An 18,696-nucleotide genomic window follows, 5' to 3' on the forward strand; every position below is an offset into this window, starting at 1 on the left:
TAGAAAGAAAAAAGGCTAATGTGTCATTTTTCGAATGACCTTTTGTAGGCTGCTGGGCTCATTTTCAGGCGCCAACCCATATTGCTTTCTCCTTCAGGCTGCACATATTTTTAGTATCTGCGCCTATAGGACTGTAGGCTGTGGATTGGTATAAGTGGTATTTATCGTAAGTTACTGTGGTCACGATTTATGATTTCGCGTGGTTAAGGACTGGTATTTGCGGGATGATTATTAATCATACATTTCAGAGGGATTGCGCTCAAATATGACAGACATAATAGAGTTTTGGTCTACATAAAACCAACAGGAATGTTTTAGTATATGCTTCTTGGCACTGAGCACAGAGCCAAAAGATCCTAAAATATACTTTCAGTTAAGTGCAGTGAGGCGCTTTTATTATCACATTCAGGCACGAAACCCATAATCTCTTTTAGGTTAATCAAAACAAGCCATTTTCTTTTTCAAGCTGCTTCTAATATTTACTTTCAGGATTATGAGTGAATGTCATAACGGTGATTTTGTCCTATTTCATCCTCTGAGGATGCATCTCAAGAGGCTCATCCTGCAAACACTGAACATGTTTAAAAGCACCGTAGTGTTAAGTGAGCGCTGATCTGTAACGCACAGGGTGCAGAGGTCCTCCATCCCTCTGTTCCTCTGAAAGTGGGCGATCTGAGATTTCTGGTGGCAGCAAAGGAAACACGGGAGTAAATGTCAGAGCAGATTGTGAGCACAGCCGCGGGGTTGTTACTTCACCGTCCGCACACATGGAGCTTGGGACAAATTCCAGCAAACGGAATCAGGTCAGGATTTTCTCCCTCGCTGGGAAACTTACAGTGTCAGCAAAAGAATGATCATATCTGGGTAAACAAAGCGCAACCAGGTCTGAAAAAGCCACTGCTGCCCCCGCCCTATTTTCTTATGTTCAGCACCTAATAACGTTCACGTCCCCGTTAATTCAGACCTTCTGCAAACCTCTGCATGTGTAGGTGTGATAGGAATGTGTAATTTCCGTAATTTGTGTCATTTTCTACCTATTTATTGAACTATTGGTGCTTTCGGCTGGCCTATATATGCTGGATCTATAAAAACACTGACCTTCACTGATTTTCTAAGCACACAAGACACCATTTCCACAAGTGCGTGACCGCTGGAGATAGTCTGCTGCATTATCAGGGGTGGCTGACGGCCGCTGGGGTGGGGGGATAAGCCCGAGCAGTTCGAGAGAAGTCATGTATTATTTATCCAGGACCTCCACGTGTGCCGCGCCTGGGATGGTCTGAGCTCAGCTCTCTGATTGGACGCACCTTCCTCTCGCCTCACGCCTTCACAGTCCCGTCCAGGCGGGGCGGGGCCTACGCTGCTTTTACACCTCACGATTGGCCCAAAATAATAAAATTTTCAGCTTTATCTCCGCGGGTTCGAGGAGCAGGTCGCGCGTTATAAATACGGCCTCCGGTCCGGGAAATGAAAATGAGCTCCGACCTCCAGGAGAGCCGCGTCCGGCCAGCGCTTCATGATCTTTGTGAGAAGGATGCTGCAGCAAGCTCTCAGAGTGTCCGGCCGGAGCGCCTTCCCCCTGGTCAAGTGGATGGAGAGGTGGGCTGAGAGGTGGCAGGGGGCCGAGGCTGTGAGGGCTCTGGACGACATGCCCGGACCGTCGGTCGCCAGCTTCGCCTGGGACTTGTTCGCCAAACGGGGGCTGGCACGGCTGCACGAGTTACAGGTACGATGAAGTTCAGCAGCGATTGAGTTAAAGAGGAGGTGAAACACTGCAAAATACATAAATATTAACAATACTTGCATATTTAATATAAATGCATGCATTTTATATATGGGGGACAATGATAAGAAATATTGATGCACGGGAGGCTCAAAGAAGACGGAATGAATGCGTTTCTGAAAACACCATGGGCTGCCCATAGATGGATGCAAGGTGAAAAAATTATAATTAAAGGTAAAAATGAGAGTTGGTCAATAACTTTTTGTGATTATTTTTATTATTACTGTGAAACTGGCTTAAAGGTTCCCTCCAGACATCTTTTAAGACATTTCAAATTTCATTTTATTAATAAATTGTGTGCTGATTTTTTCCACAAAGTTCAGTTTCCTGGTTAACAGTTGTCAAAAACACATCAAGGCGGCTCCCTCTGCCCCTCTGAAAAATCCAGAATCTATGAACATGCAAATAATGTCTGTTCACTGGACTCAAGATGTGTCCCATTTCAGACATGTCCACTGAACTGTACACAGCGTGTGCAGAGACCTCACTTGTGTAAGTCATATACTGGACTGTGATTGGCTTCCACGCTGGCTGTGATGTCACAAAATTACATGTCTTGCTTGTCTTAAAGGTGAGCGCAGAGGAACTCCCCCCCCTCAGCAGATTAACTGTGAGAAAAAGATCCTTTTAGTGTCAAACTCTGCACTTAAAATCATTCTGAAGTGACAATGAGCAAAAGACATTTTTCACTGGAGGGAGACTTTCATCTGAATTCACCTTTTGAGGTGAAATAAGATGGAGGTTTTTGTTGATCAACTGATTTGTAAGATTTAAAAAGTATCTAAGAGTTTATGTCTGCTAGTCTGCTGTGAGGTAAATTAATTTAGCTGTGGCCAAGCACACGAGGAGACTTGGCCGGCCAAACTGCGCCCATCAACATATGTGTATTCAGTGAAAATGATGTAATCGTTAGTGGATCAGAAAAGCCTGCAGGCGCCTTCATTTCTTCAAACTCTAGCAGAGTGCATCCAAAGGTGATGTCAATCATCTCACAGCCTGCAGGTTTTTACAAGGTCACCCCTCTCTCTCATGTCCCAGCTGGAAGGAGTGCAGCGATACGGGCCCATGTGGAAGGCGAGCTTCGGCCCCATCCTGACCGTCCACGTGGCCGATCCGGCGCTCATTGAGCAGGTCCTGAGGCAGGAGGGCCAGCAACCCATGCGCTCTGACCTCTCCTCCTGGAAGGACTACAGGAAGCTCAGAGGACATCACTATGGACTCCTGACATCGTGAGTACCATTCAGACCTTTCCTCTTCTTCGTCCTCTTTGTTCTCATCAGAACATGATAATAATGTTACAGTAACTGGAAATGAAGACACAACCTGCTCATTCAAATCAAAGGTGAGACAGCTGTTCTCAGCTCACTCGCTCAGGCTTACAAGACTTTAAAACATGTGTTTACCTTAATATAATATTTACCTTAAGTTCTATGCTGATTCAGACTGAAGTGCACTAAAGCTTTTTAATGCAGCAGTACAGCTGAACTGTGTGCACAGATGCTGTACTAACATGCGTCTTTGTTCATTTTGCTCTGCGTGTGTTCCCAGCGAGGGGGAGGAGTGGCAGTCGGTGAGAAGTCTCCTGGGGAAGCACATGCTGCGACCGAAGGCAGTCGAAGCTTACGATAAGACCCTGAACAGCGTGGTCGGTGACCTCATTGCCAAACTTCGCCTTCGCAGAGGTTCCCAGGGCCTCGTCACTGATATCGCAAGCGAGTTCTATCGCTTCGGCCTCGAGGGTAAGGTTTCGCGTAGACTGAGGGGTGGAAACATCACGCATCGCTGCATGTTGTACCACACCGTGTAAACACTGGTAATGAGGACCAGCCACATGCGGGAAGCAGTATTATGCGATCACACTGACGGTTTAAACACACATGCCTGTCAAAGCCTGACATGCCCAAATAATTCCAAGTGACCTTTATATCACCTTTGCAGGGGTGGAAAAGTGTTGATTAAGTCTAATTAGTAATTCTGCAATGCAGAACTATTAATTAACAAGTAAAAGTCCTCAAAATGACCTATTTCTATAATGTTATACAGTATATCTGTTATATATTGGGTAATTGTTACTAATGTACTACTGGGTAGACATCTATCTATCTATCCGCTCAAGTAAAGTACTGTAAATGTACTGTTACCGTCCCTGCGCCTTTCCTTTGTGGTTTTCCCACTGAGATTTGAGGAAAAACATTTCCCGCTAATAGTAACTGCTGTTAACTTAACACAGCTACGACATACTTGTAACAACAAATGAACTGAGGATACGCACATCAGAGTGACAAATTGAAATGTGTTTCCTGCCTGGAGGCTCCTCAGCAGTTATTGTTGAGAGAGAGCGACATTCATTCATGTTCCTCTCCCAGATCTCCCCAGACTAAACACAGTTTCAGTCCAGTGACTGTGTGGTCACACCTCTCAAATGTTAACTCTACCGTGGCCAAAATGGTTGTATTGTTGACTTGAAGCTGGGACGTAAAGCATTTTTCTGTCCCTTCATTTTGGGATCGGGTCCCCCTGGTTATATTTTTACTGATTAAATGAGCCGTAAGCTCAGACGCCTCAGAAGTGGTTTTATCTGTCAGGCTTTGTGCCATGTCTTTCTCACCTCCTCATTTACCTTCTTCTGTCTGTCTTTTTTTTCTGACAGGCGTTTCCTCAGTGTTGTTTGAATCCAGAATTGGCTGCCTGGATCAGGTTGTTCCCGAAGAGACAGAACGTTTCATCCAATCCATCAACACCATGTTTCGAATGACACTACTTACCATGGCCATGCCAAGCTGGTTGCACCAGCTGTTTCCTAAACCCTGGAGCATCTTCTGTCAGTGCTGGGACTACATGTTTGACTTCGGTGGGTGGTTTGAGTTTGGTGCTGGTGTGGAAAGTGGTAGCGAAATGTTTATTTTATGAAAGTGCTCTTGAAAATTAGAAAATAGGAGAATAAAATCAGAAAATATCCATTAAAATGCACAAATATAAAAAGACATATGCGCAGGGGCCAACTCTAGATAATATTATAAGGAGGCTTCAGTCCATACTCAAGCTGGCACTACGACGTGGAACCAAAACAAACATGGAGGTGGAACGTTCTGTATGTCTTCCCACACTTCATGTAATTATTTTCTTTCTCCGTTCTTATTGGCTGCTGCTGGTTTCCACTCAGCACTGGGTTATCGTCCCGCCGGCTCTCACGGTACATTAAGTCTTATCCTGATCTGAGATGTCAAAATCGAACGCTGGTGCAGACTGGATCAGGAAGCAGGAGATTAAAGTCCTTAACCCTCACGCACACACAAGATCATCTGAAGCGAGCAAACATCAGCCCTGCTGGTCAAACTGTTGGTTTCCCCCCAAATTAAAAAAACAGATGTCAGGTGTCTGAGTAAAGTTAGTTTATAATCACGGGCAATTAATGCATTGTTTCTGTTCCTTATTAAAAAGGATAACTTGATTTCAACCTTCTAAAAATGACAGCAGGGAGCTCAGGATGTCTCTGCTGTGTCTTGCATACTGTACCCTCACTGTCATAATCTCCAATCTGTGTGCCTCCAGCCAAAGGTCACATTGACCAGCGTCTGACGGCCGAAGCAGAGAAGGTCGCCCGTGGAGAGAAGGTGGAGGGCCGTTATCTCACCTACTTCCTGTCGCAGACGGGGCTGCCCATGAAGACCGTCTACAGCAACGTCACAGAGCTGCTTCTGGCAGGAGTCGACACAGTAAGAGCGATCACTGAGGCCTTCTTCTTCAGCTCGTTCTGTTGTCGGTCCTGCAGATTTATGGACCTCCTGTGTACTTTCCAGATCTCCAGCACTCTGTCCTGGTCATTGTACGAGCTGTCCCGCCACCCCGAGGTGCAGGCCTCACTCCGTGAAGAGGTGCTGAGTGTGCTGGGGGGTCGAGGCATCCCTCTGGCAGCAGATGTGGCCCGCATGCCTCTCCTGAAGGCCACAGTCAAAGAAGTGTTGAGGTATAATTCAGAAGGTTTCCGCTTGTTTCCTGAAGACGTCTAGTTTTCAGTCTCTAAGTTTGCTCATATTTTTCTTTTCTAGGTTGTACCCTGTTATTCCTGCCAACGCCAGAGTCATCACAGAGAGAGACATCCTGGTTGGAGGCTACCTCATCCCTAAAAATGTGAGCATGATAAGGGAATTAGTGCCCTTTGAAAACACTCTGCAAAAACTACATTCAAATCTGCTGCACTGGGCTAAATATGAATGTTGATGTCCTTGAATCTTCCTATCCAGACTCTGATTACCCTGTGCCACTTTGCAACATCGCGGGATCCTGCAGTGTTTCCAAATCCGAATGAATTCCAGCCCCAACGATGGGTGAACAAGGACCAGACTCATCACCCGTACGCCTCTGTGCCCTTTGGGGTGGGAAAGCGCAGCTGCATAGGCCGCCGCATCGCTGAGCTGGAGCTCTACCTCGCTCTTGCCAGGGTGAGTTGGCCGGATTTGATCGTCTTTGGTGAAAACAGATAGTTTGCTTTCAAAATATTAGGACCCAAATCTGGTCAATAGTTTTACACAGAAAGATCGCAACTTGTTTGCTGGCAAATAGTGCTCATCAGCTGGTAAACTGATGTAAAAAAAGAACACAAGTCTTCACTGTGTATATTCAGCAGTCATCAAATATTTGAAAATACTGAAAATCAGTTTTAATATAAAGCATATATCAGGAGAGGATGAGGACACTGTAACGCTGTCTGTTAAATGCTGCATGTATGCACAATATTTCAGTTATTTAAATTTAAATTTCAATTGTTTACGATTAAATGCACTTTGGCAGAAACTGCAGTGTTTGCGACAAATCCTCTTGCTGCATTTTTTCTCGGAAGAACCTAAGAAACTAAAAGAAGGGGACTCAAGCCATTGTGCAAATCCAGCTCCTAATGAATTTGATTACTTAATCCAGGGATTTCAGCTGAGAGTCACTACCCAGCAATTACTGCAGCACGTGATGAGCACTTGATTTGTTTCATTTCAGTCTCCAGCCCTGTAGTCAGTCTGCTTTCTCTGTCTCCGCTCTCATCAGATCCTCGTGGAGTTCGACGTGAAGCCGGACCCTGAAGGGATTTCTGTGAAACCCATGACACGGACGCTTCTAGTCCCCGAAAAAGTCATCAACCTGCAGTTTGTTGAACGATGACCCTCTCTCCTCTGCTGTTATGTGAACTAGAACGTGAGTCTCTCCGCAGCAGAGAGCGCTCGCAGGCGGAGTTTTCACAGGAACCGTGAGCCTTTTGCACGTAGCGGATCACGTTAGAGCGGACCTTCAACTCTCCACACAGCAAAGGCCAAAGCCCTCCGTACCTGTCACCTAGTGGGCCGAAGCTGTCTTGTGAAGGATGAACAGCGACAGCTCATCTCTGAGGCTCTCCACGGAGAGCAGCGTAACTCCAAATTTAATCTTTTTTTTTTTTTTTTTAATAAAGTCACAACCATTCACACAGAGGCCAAGAGCAGGCTGGTGATCTCTTCAGTACTGTCAGCAGACTTTTGTTTAATCCTCAAAGTGAGTCAGAGTGTGTGGTCTTTCATGGAATTTGCAACATTTTTCTGGATCTGGTTCATCTAAAGCAGCATCAATACTTTCCTGTGTGTCCTGCAAAATGTTCCATTTCAAGAGCGTTTCTGTACATGTTATTCCAGCATGCTCAGAGGCACATTACATGTCTCTCTAGGTCAGAGATACGCCGCCTTGAATTATCCAAGAGTATTAGGAGGCTCTCAGACTGGCACATGGCACACTGTGTCTAACATCCTCAGCGCTTGTTGAGTTACTGTGAGAGTTTTGTGTAGATGTGAGGTTTGATATGTTGATCCCAGTGTATTTTATCAGGTGTTTGTGATGAAAAACTTTCAGTGATGTGTTCCTCTAAAATAAATGGCAGCTGTAGAAATGATTGCTGTGCAGGAATGCATGGTGCCACTGTTCAAAATCCCAAATGCAGGCCCTATAAAATGGAAATGTATGCCACAACTCAACAGTGCAGGACAATGCAAATTTATCTGTGTTTAATTTTTTTTTTTTTTACAGCTACTATAAGTGATATACCATCATTTTGTTAATATGATAAGCTTCAGTATCTGAACTCTGTATTTATTCTAATTTAACACATTTCGAAACTTACTGTAAATGTCATTAAAAGGTTTCGATTTGGACTTCTGCTTGTTTGTTGATTTTATTTGTCCGAACCAATGAGATTTGGTTTACATCATTAACATCACCAGTTTCTTTTGTGTTAACGACACCCACACTTGTAAAGAAAAAACAATCCCGTCTGTTACAATTCAGCAATTGCTTTAAGCATTAACACCATCAGCTGCACCAGATTGAGTCTAACTGTGTTTCTAATTGTTAGCTTGATGCCAGTCAACAACCAGCAGCCACGTAGGCAATAACTTCTAAGAAATACAACTGAGTACTAAAGTTCCTGTGTGAGATGACCACGTGGACCGTGCAGTGTGAGCTTTGGTGCAGCAGCCATCACAGTTACCTGTCCCTCAGATGAGGAACAATAATGTTTCACTGAAAACTTAAGATCCACTTCAAATCTAAAATCATGTCATTTAACTTTGGAAGTTAATTTAAAATGTGACATCAGCTCTAAAAGCTCCAATCCAAATTCAAACTAATCCATGCCTTATAGCAATAGGCTGCTGATTTCATTTTATTGTAGTATTCACACTTGTGTATATTAGATGTGTTTATTATACTTATTGGATGTTTGGACTGTGAAGCTGAAGGCCATATTAGTTAAATATTTGACTGTGGAGAAATAGACCATGAAACACCAGTAGAGTTGAGAGAAATGCTGCTTTTGTTTGTATTACAGGATAAATATGTAAGGCAATCAGGAATACCATACAACTATACTGGAAAGGTTTTGGATTCCTGTTGAGTGAAAAGCATTAGATAAGGTTGAGAAAAAAAAAAAATAAAATAAAAATGCAATAAACTACTACCGTTACCGTAAGCATCGAACAGTAACATGTCCTGTGGTACCCCCATTGTCTTTTATCAAGCTGGACAGCAGTACTGGTAGTAGAAGTACTGGGGGCAGGAGGAAGGAAGTCATGCTATCATGATAATATACAAAAATACCATACTGTGTATGGAAAGGGACAAGAGAAGGGACAACTTCCGTTTCAAATACCCAGGTCTCGTGTAAACGATTTATGGAGCTGTCAAATATCCAGGGAGTGAACAGCATATAAACATGCACATACTGTCCAGGAGGGGGCAGTAATGTTCCGTAGAGCTGTTTGCCTACCGCGATAAAAGCCTCGCGGGAAGAAAACAGAAAAACAGAGCAGCTAATGCTAACAGGCATACGTTGAAGTAGTACTAGCCAGTTAGCCATGTAGCTAGCTAACGAGGTGTTTATAAAAGGCGGAAATAGACTATACTGACTCTAGTTAACGGATCAGATACCACAGTGAAGGAAAATAGCGAGGAAAGGTGAGTCACAAGACAGCGTAGATAACTATATTAGTTCGCCAGCTCGTTAATGAACTAACGTTGGCTCTCGTTAAGAACGATGTGTTAGCTAAGCTAAGGCTAGCTAGCCAACATAAACCAGCCTTATTTTGATACAATTATGGTGTCTAACTTAACAGACGTCAGTGCAGTATTTGCTAGATTAACTGTCTTGCTTGCCATAGCCATTGGTTTCGTACTAAATATTACATAGTAAATACAATAGGCGAGGCTCTGTGGCTAGCATGACATGTAAACAAAGGCATCGCTAAGTTGATTAGCCTGTCAATTCCCCCTCACTCCCTTGAAAAAACATAACGTTAGCTAATGTTACTTGAATATGGGTCTCACACCGAGCTCTAAAGTAACATTGTGGATGTATTACTTGAATCTGAGACGTAATCTCTCTGGGTATAACTTTGACGCTATGTTTACACTTTAGCTAACGTCAAGCTGCTAGTTGTTGTCATACAGTGTTACAATGCTCTATCAAGGATTGACATGAATTGCTCAAAACGGATGCCCGTCGGCCGACTCATGCCTGATTTATTTACCCATTTGACCCGCTGGAAACTGTTCGTCAAAGTAAGATGCTCTTGTCAGGAAATCCACAGACTTCCTGTTCACCTTATGATTAGTACAACCTTTGCAGCCAGTTACCCTTTTAATAAAGAGTAAACTGTTCTTGGATTGCGGTAATTATGTACAACTAGGAAAAGGCTAAATCAGCTGCTCCATGGACAGTGCAACTCTGTGAAGCTCAAGGTTTAATAAAGTGAGCAACAGAAAGGATGTCTAGTCTCACCAGGTCGTGAGTCCTGCTCCTCTGATCTGTATGTATTATTTCCTGATGTGTTTCATGTTGTGGCTGAACAGATGCAAGCTGGTGACCCTGTGGTCGGTGCACCGATGGCAGTAGCCGGTGCTCAGAGTAGGTCGGAGGATGAAGAGTCACTTGGAGTGAAAGATGTGAAAAGGACAGCAACACAAGCGTTTGGCAGTGGTGTTCCCAAACGCAGAAGTTCCTCCAGGTTTGACCCTCTTGAATGTTGCATTATTCCATCTGTATATTAGAATGATCAGTCTATTATCACAGCAATATTTTCCACTGTTTTTTCTGTGGTTCATCTGCCGGTGTTTAAGGAATGACTGTATACATTCCTTAGGTCAATAAAGAGGAAGAAGTTTGACGATGAGCTGGTGGAGAGTAGCCTCGTGAAGTCATCCAGCAGAGTCAAAGGCCCTCCTGTCATAGAGCCTGTCCGCTGTTCAGGGAGCGAACCTTCATCTAGTGAGAAAAAAAAGGTAGACCACAGAGTCCACAGGTTCTGGGAGGATGTCATAGCAAAGATGATGAGCTCACATAGGTTTGATGGATATTTTTATGCTCTTGTGTGACTGCTAGGTGACAAAGTCAGGAACTGCTCTCACACCGCCTCTTGCCATGGTAATAAACCCTGCACCCATCACAAAAAGAGTAAAGAAAAGCAAGCAGCCTCTACATATTACTAAAGACTTGGGACGATGGAAACCCACTGATGACCTGCTACTGATAAATGCAGTCTTGCAGGTGAGTAGCATAAAAGTTGTCCAAAGGGATGGGTAATGTTTCTGAATTGATGTAACTCATTTTGTTTGTATGAATCTGTCAGTTTATGTTCTAAGGAGTCTATATTTGTCTCTAGACCACAGATCTAACCTCTGTTCATTTGGGGGTCAAGTTCAGCTGCCGTTTCACATTGCGAGAAATTAAGGAGAGGTGGTACGCTCTCCTCTATGATCCTGTCATCTCAAAGTAAGAGACTCAGCCTGCACCAACTTTACCTTCCTGTCCAAGTTTGTATGTTAGTTCCAATTTAAGACAATCAAATTCTCTCTGTTGTCTGTCTGTTCAGGCTTGCATGGCAGGCCATGCGTCAGCTTCACCCAGAAGCCATTGCAGCAATCCAAAGCAAAGCCCTCTTTAGTCAGCCTGAGGAGGCACTGCTGGCTAAGATTGGTTCAGTAAGTCAAACTGTCACCCCAGGAACATTTTCACTGTTGTAGTATAATAAATTAACATAAAATGTAATCATCTTAAATTTACATGTCTGATGGGTGAGAATTAAATACAATGCAGAAATAAACTGTTGAAACATTTTTGTTTATCCAGCTCATTACATTCAACATACTTCTTAAATGTACACATTTGACATCTACTGTCATCTGCAGTCATCAGGAGAGGTTTTAATTTCATTTGTCATTGAACAGACAAGTCAGCCCAAACTAGAGGTGTTCCAGGAGCTTCTGAGCAAACACCCTGGTGTCTTTCACCCATCCCGCACCCCCAAGAGCCTGCTGGTGCACTGGCAGCTGCTAAAGCAGTACTACCTGCTGGATGACCAGAGTGGTATGTTGAGTTACCTACACATTTATTCAATAAAGCTTCAAAGCATTTAGTCATTTATTTTGTTTTTATTTGGGCAAATTTGAAAGACACATTTTGTACTTGAAGTCAAATCAACAAAAGATAGCCAAGAAAGACCAAATCTTGTAGAAATTAGGCAATAAGAACATCAGCTAAGTCCTGCTGGATGAGATTTGATCAGTTGTATTGAAAATACAGCACAGTGTGCCAGCTTCCTGTAACATTTGACATTTATGAAGGAAATTACATAACTGAATAGTCATAATGTAAAAAGTCGGGGGAAAAAAGTATGTGAGCCTTTTTAGTGTGACATGAAGATGCCCTGGGTGTAACGGTTTGTATGTAGTCATCTTGTTGCCTTTGATTGTGTGTTACAGTCCAGCCTCTCCCTAAAGGTGACCAGGTCCTCAACTTCTCTGACGCTGAGCAGATGGTGGATGATGTAAAGTTAAAGTGAGACATTCTTTGATTTTGCAGTATTCATCTCGTGTGTTTGTTGCTGATAAGAATGTATTTTCAGTCTCCTCACTTTAGTGGGTGTCCAAACATTTTGTCACTGATCATATGTTTCTGTGTCTTGTCACTCAGGGAGAGTAGAGATGAAGTGTTAGAACATGGTAAGAAACTTGATTACGAGTTGAACATAATTCCTTGTGCACAGCATGAGTTGGGTTGTGTACAGTACCGTGGGAACCATGTGTCAAAGTCAGATTTACTTATGATCTAACTTGTTATTGTCAAAGAAGTACATTAATTTGTTATTACTGCTATAAAATGTCTCTGGCTTATTGCCTGAAATGAAAATGTTCTGACAGGATTAGTGTCTCTGTTTGACCTGGATATTCGCCTTTCCTTTCAGAGCTGATGATTTCCGATCGTCACCAGAAAAGAGAGATCAGACAGTTAGAGCAGGAGCTGCCTCGATGGCAGGTCCTCGTAGACAGCATCACAGGTATGTAACACCTTCACTCACCAGGCACAAGCAGATGGCTTTCATAGATAAGTTTGTTTGTTGGAATCCAGTTTGGTGGAAGTCACATGTGCTCGTGTGTTGGGTCACCAGGGATGAGCATGCCCGACTTTGACAACCAGACGCTGGCAGCTTTACGAGGACGAATGGTGCGATACCTCATGAGATCGCGAGAGGTGAGAAATATATAATACACTGGAAAAAAAACAAGTCTAATAAGTCAGATGATAATGACCTTTTTATTCATGTTCACACAGATTACACTGGGCAGGGCGACCAAAGACAAACCCATCGATGTAGATCTATCGCTAGAGGGACCTGCCTGGAAAATATCAAGAAAACAAGGTGAATAAACTTGGACAGTGTCAGGCTGTCATGTAACATGTTTTAAAATAATGTGCTATTAGTACCTGGCAGCAGCTGGGAGAATGGAAAGAGTACAGTATAAACCCCGCCAACAGCTCCTGCCTCAAGTTATTATTACATTTGAAATGAATTATTTAAATTTGACTATATTGCCTTAGTATGGTACATTCCCCCAAAAATATGGCAGACCATCATTCTAAATCATTTTAAAATGTAATTCACAGTTTGATCTGTTGATCTTTACAAATCAAGACTCGATAGTCTAACAATGGCGTTTCAATTGAAAATCAAATGGTGACCCTGAAATGGAAAGAGAATCTTGGATTTGGAGAATTTTGACACCCCTGGTCATCACATGTATTGATGTGTACAGGAATTATTAAACTGAAGAATAATGGAGACTTCTTCATCGCCAATGAGGGCAGACGACCCATCTACATAGATGGCAGACCGGTCCTGTCAGGCAACAAGTGGAAACTCAACAACAACTCAGTGGTGGAGGTGTGTGGAGGCTGTCAGCCAAGTTGTATGTTTCTCAGATTGAAACACCCTGATGTATTTGAGTGGTACTTGATGAGACATGCTGACATACTGTGTCTGTTTGTTCAGATTGCAGGTCTTCGCTTTGTGTTTCTAATTAACCTGGAACTCATCTCACTAATAAAAGCTGAAGCAGCCAAGATGGCACAGCAGTGAATTTCAGCCATCCAGCTGAAGAGTGACCACGCAGGACGCACCGTGTCCAGTCAGTCCGTCTGTGTCCAACAAGTTTTCACATGAAGCACAGCAGTGCTGCCACCAATCAGACAGCTGTGTTAACCAGAAATGTGAATTTTAAACAGACTACAGTTAAATCCTGGAACAGAATAGTATCAGGTTTTACTTGTTGGAACATTTTCCATGTTGTAATGTAGACACTCATGATAGAGCTTTGTTTTTCAGATTTTTCAGAATATTGTATTTAAATTCTGTAGTAAAGCTTTTTCAGAATATTAAACTTGTATACAGGATGTTCTGACGGTCTGTTGATGTTAACATAGAGGTGTGCTATGAGAAACAACAAATCCTGCATTTCACATGTGTCATTTTTTATTTATGTTACCCAATATCACAAATCACAGTTTGCCTCAAGGGGCTTTAAGTGGTCTGCACTCATGGAGGTGTGGTGTCATTAATCTCATTATCTGTGGCCCAGATCTTTCATAGTATGTCTTTGATATGAGAATCTTTGTACAATGTGAATTTTCTACATTTTCTTTCCGACAATCAGAAAATAGTAATGAAAGCTAATGGGAACAAATAGCTTGAGCACAGAGCACCAATGAGTGCTCCTTCCTTCACTAAAAGAAAGCAGGAAATTCGTCTCTTGGATGACTCACATTGACCCACACTTAATAGTTTTCTATAGACCAGCAGTGCATTAATAGAATAGTGGAACTGAATGTGTTAAGAGCTCATGTATCCTGTAATCAGATCAGTTAAGGCTCTTTGACCTCACTTATGTAGTTAATGTTGAGCTGACACATTTCACTAAACTAGAGCAGTTTGCTGGAAATAGGTCACTTTGTTTTTAAGCTGGGGATGGGAAGATAATGAGGAAAAGACTTATTTCTGATTTTCTATAATATTTTCTTCTGTGGCTGCACGGTGGTGCAGCAGGTAGTGCGCGTGCCTCACAGCAAGAAGGTTGCCGGTTCGATCCCCGGGTCAGGCGGGGCCTTTCTGTGTGAAGTTTGCATGTTCTTCCCGTGCATGCGTGGGTTCTCTCCGGGTACTCCGGCTTCCTCCCACAGACCAAAAACATGCTCATTAGGTTAATTGATGACTCTAAATTGTCCGTAGGTGTGAGTGTGAGTGTGAATGCGTGTTTGTCATTACATGTGGCCCTGCAATTGGCTGGCGACCGGTTCAGGGTGTACCCCGCCTCTCGCCCATTGTAGCTGGGATAGGCTCCAGCCCCCCGCAACCCCGAAAGGGATAGGCGGTATAGATAATGGATGGATGGATTTTCTTCTGTGTTGGACGCTCAAGCAGTAATGTTTGGTTAAAATGTTCAGAACTCTTCCAAATGACGAGGCTTGGGCACATTTTAGTAGGACATAAGTAAAATGTTTAAATCAAGGTTACAAAATGCCTGTCAAACAAAAGATGATGAAATATTTGTTATCAACATTTAATATTTAAATCAACGAGTAAGAATTGTTAAAAGATCTTAAATGTTTATTGTTGCGGTTTTGATTTTACACTTTGCCAACAGATGGTGCCAGAGAACCCAGTGGTGGCACACAGGTGATGTTCCGAGTAGTACTGTGCAAATACATGTTTCAGGTTTTGTAAAGGACTGTTTCTCTTGTTTCAGTCAGCTAAAAGGCCAGGCTGAAATACTAATCACTGATCTCAGGCCAGTTAAAAAACTACTACTACTACAAAAAAAAAAAAAAAAAAAAATCCTAGTAAGACCAACAAACTACACTTGGGTACAACTTAATAGAGGTAAGATCGGCCCTAAAAAATCCAGCCCGGCCCGACCCAGGCCCGCGGGTATTAAAGCCCGACCCGACCCGGCCCGAGCCCGATCAATTAACTTCATTTGCAGGCCCGAGCCCGAAACAAACCCGAAATTTTATATCGCAAGTTTTCTTAATGTTAAAATAATCTACATATTTTTATGATCATTATAAATGCATTTACACAATGAAATAACGCTGGAAAAGTTTGTTAAAGATATTTCTGTGTGTGATATTGTGCTCACAGGTCTCTGGGCTTCATTGTAGATCACAAGGAAGGGCATCTGAGATACACGGGGTAAAGCCTCCAGAGCGCAGCAGGTTCACTATAGTCTTCGTTACCAAAGGCGGAAACAAACAGACTTTAAAAATCCTCCGCTGGAGACTGCGCGCACGGATGAATCCATTCATACATGTTTCTGGACCAGCTGCTGTTTGCAGAAGTCAGACCTGCTGAGGTAGGTGGTCCAGGGCGGTCATCTCGGTGTAAAGTGCGTATTGTGCGGGAGTTCAGTCTCGGGTCTCGTCCTCTTGAACATCTGGCATTGAGCGCTGCGTAAAGCGCGCGCGTATCCCGAGCCGTGTATTTGGTTATTACAGACTTCAAATAAATATATATTTATTAAAAAAAATTAGCGAGAGAGAGAAGCCCGGCCCGACCCGACCCAAAGTTAATAATTGACATTTTGGGCCCGACCCGGCTCGGCCTCGGGCTTAAGATCTTACCTCTACAACTTAATTCAAAAATGCATCAAATCTACATTTCCTCCTAAACACCACATCAAAACGTCCTGTCTTTACAGCATTTATGACAGAAGCGTCTGTGTGGCATGCACAGTTCTTAGACATGAACAGGCTGCACCGAGCTGCGTGCCATTACTCTTGAACAAATATGTATTGAAGGTGTAATGTTTGACCTCAGTCTGGTTGATACACTTTTTTATTTGTGGCCATATCAGATCTGTTCCTTAGCTCTGAGCTAAAGGAGTTGTTTTTGAGTTTTAGAGCATTTCAGTGATCAACAGTATGATCTGGTTCATCCACCCAGTGTAGCTGTCATGAGGTTGTCAAAGGGCAGTAGGTATACTGAACAACATGTACAGCTAAGATACCCAACGATACCTTTTACTGTTCAGCTTCAGGAGGGCACATGTGAAAATAAATACCAGAGATGTTGGAAATATTGTCATCAAAACACAGACGGTACGGTCTAGTGAATCTGTTGTAGCCATAGAAACTCAATATGGGCCACAGGTTATGCTTTGACTAGATTCCCCAAACATGGCACAGCTCACACTGGCCAAGTTTAAACAACGGAAACAGACAACCCCAAGCCACATTCTACACAACAGTGATCAAATCCAGAGTACGCTTCTTATGTAATATTGTACTTCTCAAATTTCAGGTCAGTGGCTTTTCAGATGTAAATGCCTGAAAACTGGTTGGAGGAAGTATTCAGATCCTTCAATAAAAGTACCAAGACATGAATGTAAAACTGCTCCACTGCAAGTAAAAGACAGACATTCAGGTTCCTATTTAAAGTACTAAAGTATTATTAGATAAATGTACTTAAAGCATCAAAAGTAAAAGTACTCGTTTCACACTAAATGATCTCCTCCTGTGACTATTATATCTGACATGATCAGATGAATACTCATGCACCCATGTGGAAGCAGCACTTGGTGGAGCTCGTTTTAACTGCTTTACATACAGTCAACTAGGTGAGTCCAGGTTCCCAGCCTATGGGCACCTCAAAGGGGTTACCAGACAAATCTTTGGGCCTCAAACCATTTTTTAAAATGAAATCATATGATAAGTTTAGAAGGAAAATGGCTCTTTGAAGGACTGCGGACAACCCAGAGACGTGAAACGTGATGTGGACACACAGCTACACACCTTTTTCATAAGGGGTCAAAAGCCAAACCAGTGATTTGGAACCACTGGTTTAATCTTCAACAAGAAGTTTATTTCATAGGCTGGTCATATGTTGCATTGACAGAGAACAAACTGAAGAGCTGTGGTCCTCCGGGTTTAGTGGGAAATGTTTGTTCTGTTTAAACTGAATTTACAGTGTTCCTGTGAATGTGTTGGTAGTTCTCCTGGTCTCTGATATGTTGGTGTGTATGACAGAGGCAAAAGGAGGACCATGGTCACTCGAGTGTGAGATAACTTCAAGATGTGGAATTCTCTCTGTATCTCTCCCTTCTCAACAGGGGCTACATTATAGATTTGTTTAGAGGAGCACCGAGTAAGATTTTCACATCAATAAATCACTACTGCAGTCCTTTAAGGTTATGTTTACTGAACAGAACACACCTTGGTAATGGAGTTGCCTCTTGCCTCTCAATTAACCCCACGCATGAATAACAGGAGAATTTTAGTATTATCAGGATTCAGTGCCCGGCACCACTCAGGAACAGCTCTTATCAAGGTTACCAATGATTAACTGATTTTGGGGCCGTATTCAGTTTCAGTTCTGCTCGATTTGAGTTCCACATTTGATACAGTCGACCACAGTATGCTCAGAAATCATCTTGAAAACTGTGTTAAGTACTTCAACTGGTTCATGTATTAAGGAAACTGCTCGTGCCTGGCTAGGCCCTTACCTCTCTGGCAGATCTTTCTCTGTTGTAATGGGAGAATTTGTGGCATCCCCAGCCCCCTCTCATGTGGTAATCCCCCAGGGGTCAATTCTTTGTCCTATACTATTTTCTATTTATATGCTTCCTTTGGGTCAGTTAATCTGTAGGTATGACATTGATTTCCACTGTCATGACACACAAATTTACATTCTGCTGATTGGTAAAATCAATCTGTAGGTATGACATTGATTTCCACTGTCATGACACACAAATTTACATTCTGCTGATTGGTAAAATCATGAATTTTCTCACGTCACGGTTTGTTTCTCTGATCTCAAATGCTGGATGTGACAAAACTTCCTCAGGCTCACTGAGTCCAAATCTGTGGTCCAAAACCTGACTTATGACTTGAACAAGAATCTTGGAGACCTGTCCTCGCACACCTGGCCACTTTATGTACCTGGAGTTTCCTAATTTTCTAAAAGAAAAATGAGAAGTCACATTCACGGCAGCCTTTTCCTATTTTCACCTGACTGATGTTTTTGTATTTGTATGTTGAGTGCTATATCTGGTTTCTCTGGTTTCATCAATGCTTT

The 18,696-nt window shown here is 42.8% G+C and overlaps 2 protein-coding genes across 2 annotated transcripts; both read left to right on the top strand.

Moving 5' to 3' along the window:
• Window positions 1–1,409: 1,409 nt before the first annotated feature.
• Window positions 1,410–7,949, top strand: cyp27b1 (cytochrome P450, family 27, subfamily B, polypeptide 1). Its single transcript, XM_070959203.1, has 9 exons — window positions 1,410–1,726; window positions 2,822–3,012; window positions 3,332–3,522; window positions 4,434–4,634; window positions 5,336–5,499; window positions 5,584–5,750; window positions 5,833–5,914; window positions 6,028–6,225; window positions 6,821–7,949. Exons 1-9 carry the CDS (start codon window positions 1,517–1,519, stop codon window positions 6,932–6,934), a joined length of 1,518 nt encoding a protein of 505 aa, XP_070815304.1. The 5' UTR covers window positions 1,410–1,516; the 3' UTR covers window positions 6,935–7,949.
• Window positions 7,950–9,093: 1,144 nt separating this feature from the next.
• On the top strand, window positions 9,094–15,436 carry mcrs1 (microspherule protein 1). The gene is made up of 14 exons (XM_070958756.1): window positions 9,094–9,250; window positions 10,145–10,299; window positions 10,435–10,573; window positions 10,674–10,838; window positions 10,954–11,063; window positions 11,164–11,272; window positions 11,519–11,657; window positions 12,053–12,128; window positions 12,264–12,292; window positions 12,535–12,627; window positions 12,739–12,821; window positions 12,903–12,990; window positions 13,385–13,512; window positions 13,621–15,436. Exons 2-14 carry the CDS (start codon window positions 10,145–10,147, stop codon window positions 13,705–13,707), a joined length of 1,401 nt encoding a protein of 466 aa, XP_070814857.1. The 5' UTR covers window positions 9,094–9,250; the 3' UTR covers window positions 13,708–15,436.
• The last annotated feature ends 3,260 nt before the right edge of the window (window positions 15,437–18,696 follow it).

The sequence above is a fragment of the Chaetodon trifascialis genome, chromosome 3 (assembly GCF_039877785.1).
Source record: "Chaetodon trifascialis isolate fChaTrf1 chromosome 3, fChaTrf1.hap1, whole genome shotgun sequence".
Lineage (NCBI taxonomy): Eukaryota > Metazoa > Chordata > Actinopteri > Chaetodontiformes > Chaetodontidae > Chaetodon > Chaetodon trifascialis.

Coding starts and splice junctions, on each gene's coding strand:
- mcrs1 (XM_070958756.1), top strand. CDS start 10,145: ATGCAAGCTGGTGACCCTGTGGTCGGTGCACCGATGGCAGTAGCCGGT. Junction 12,628..12,738: donor CCTCGTAGACAGCATCACAG/GTATGTAACACC, acceptor TTGGGTCACCAG/GGATGAGCATGCCCGACTTT. Junction 12,991..13,384: donor GAAAATATCAAGAAAACAAG/GTGAATAAACTT, acceptor TGATGTGTACAG/GAATTATTAAACTGAAGAAT.
- cyp27b1 (XM_070959203.1), top strand. CDS start 1,517: ATGATCTTTGTGAGAAGGATGCTGCAGCAAGCTCTCAGAGTGTCCGGC. Junction 5,500..5,583: donor TTCTGGCAGGAGTCGACACA/GTAAGAGCGATC, acceptor TGTACTTTCCAG/ATCTCCAGCACTCTGTCCTG. Junction 6,226..6,820: donor TCTACCTCGCTCTTGCCAGG/GTGAGTTGGCCG, acceptor CGCTCTCATCAG/ATCCTCGTGGAGTTCGACGT.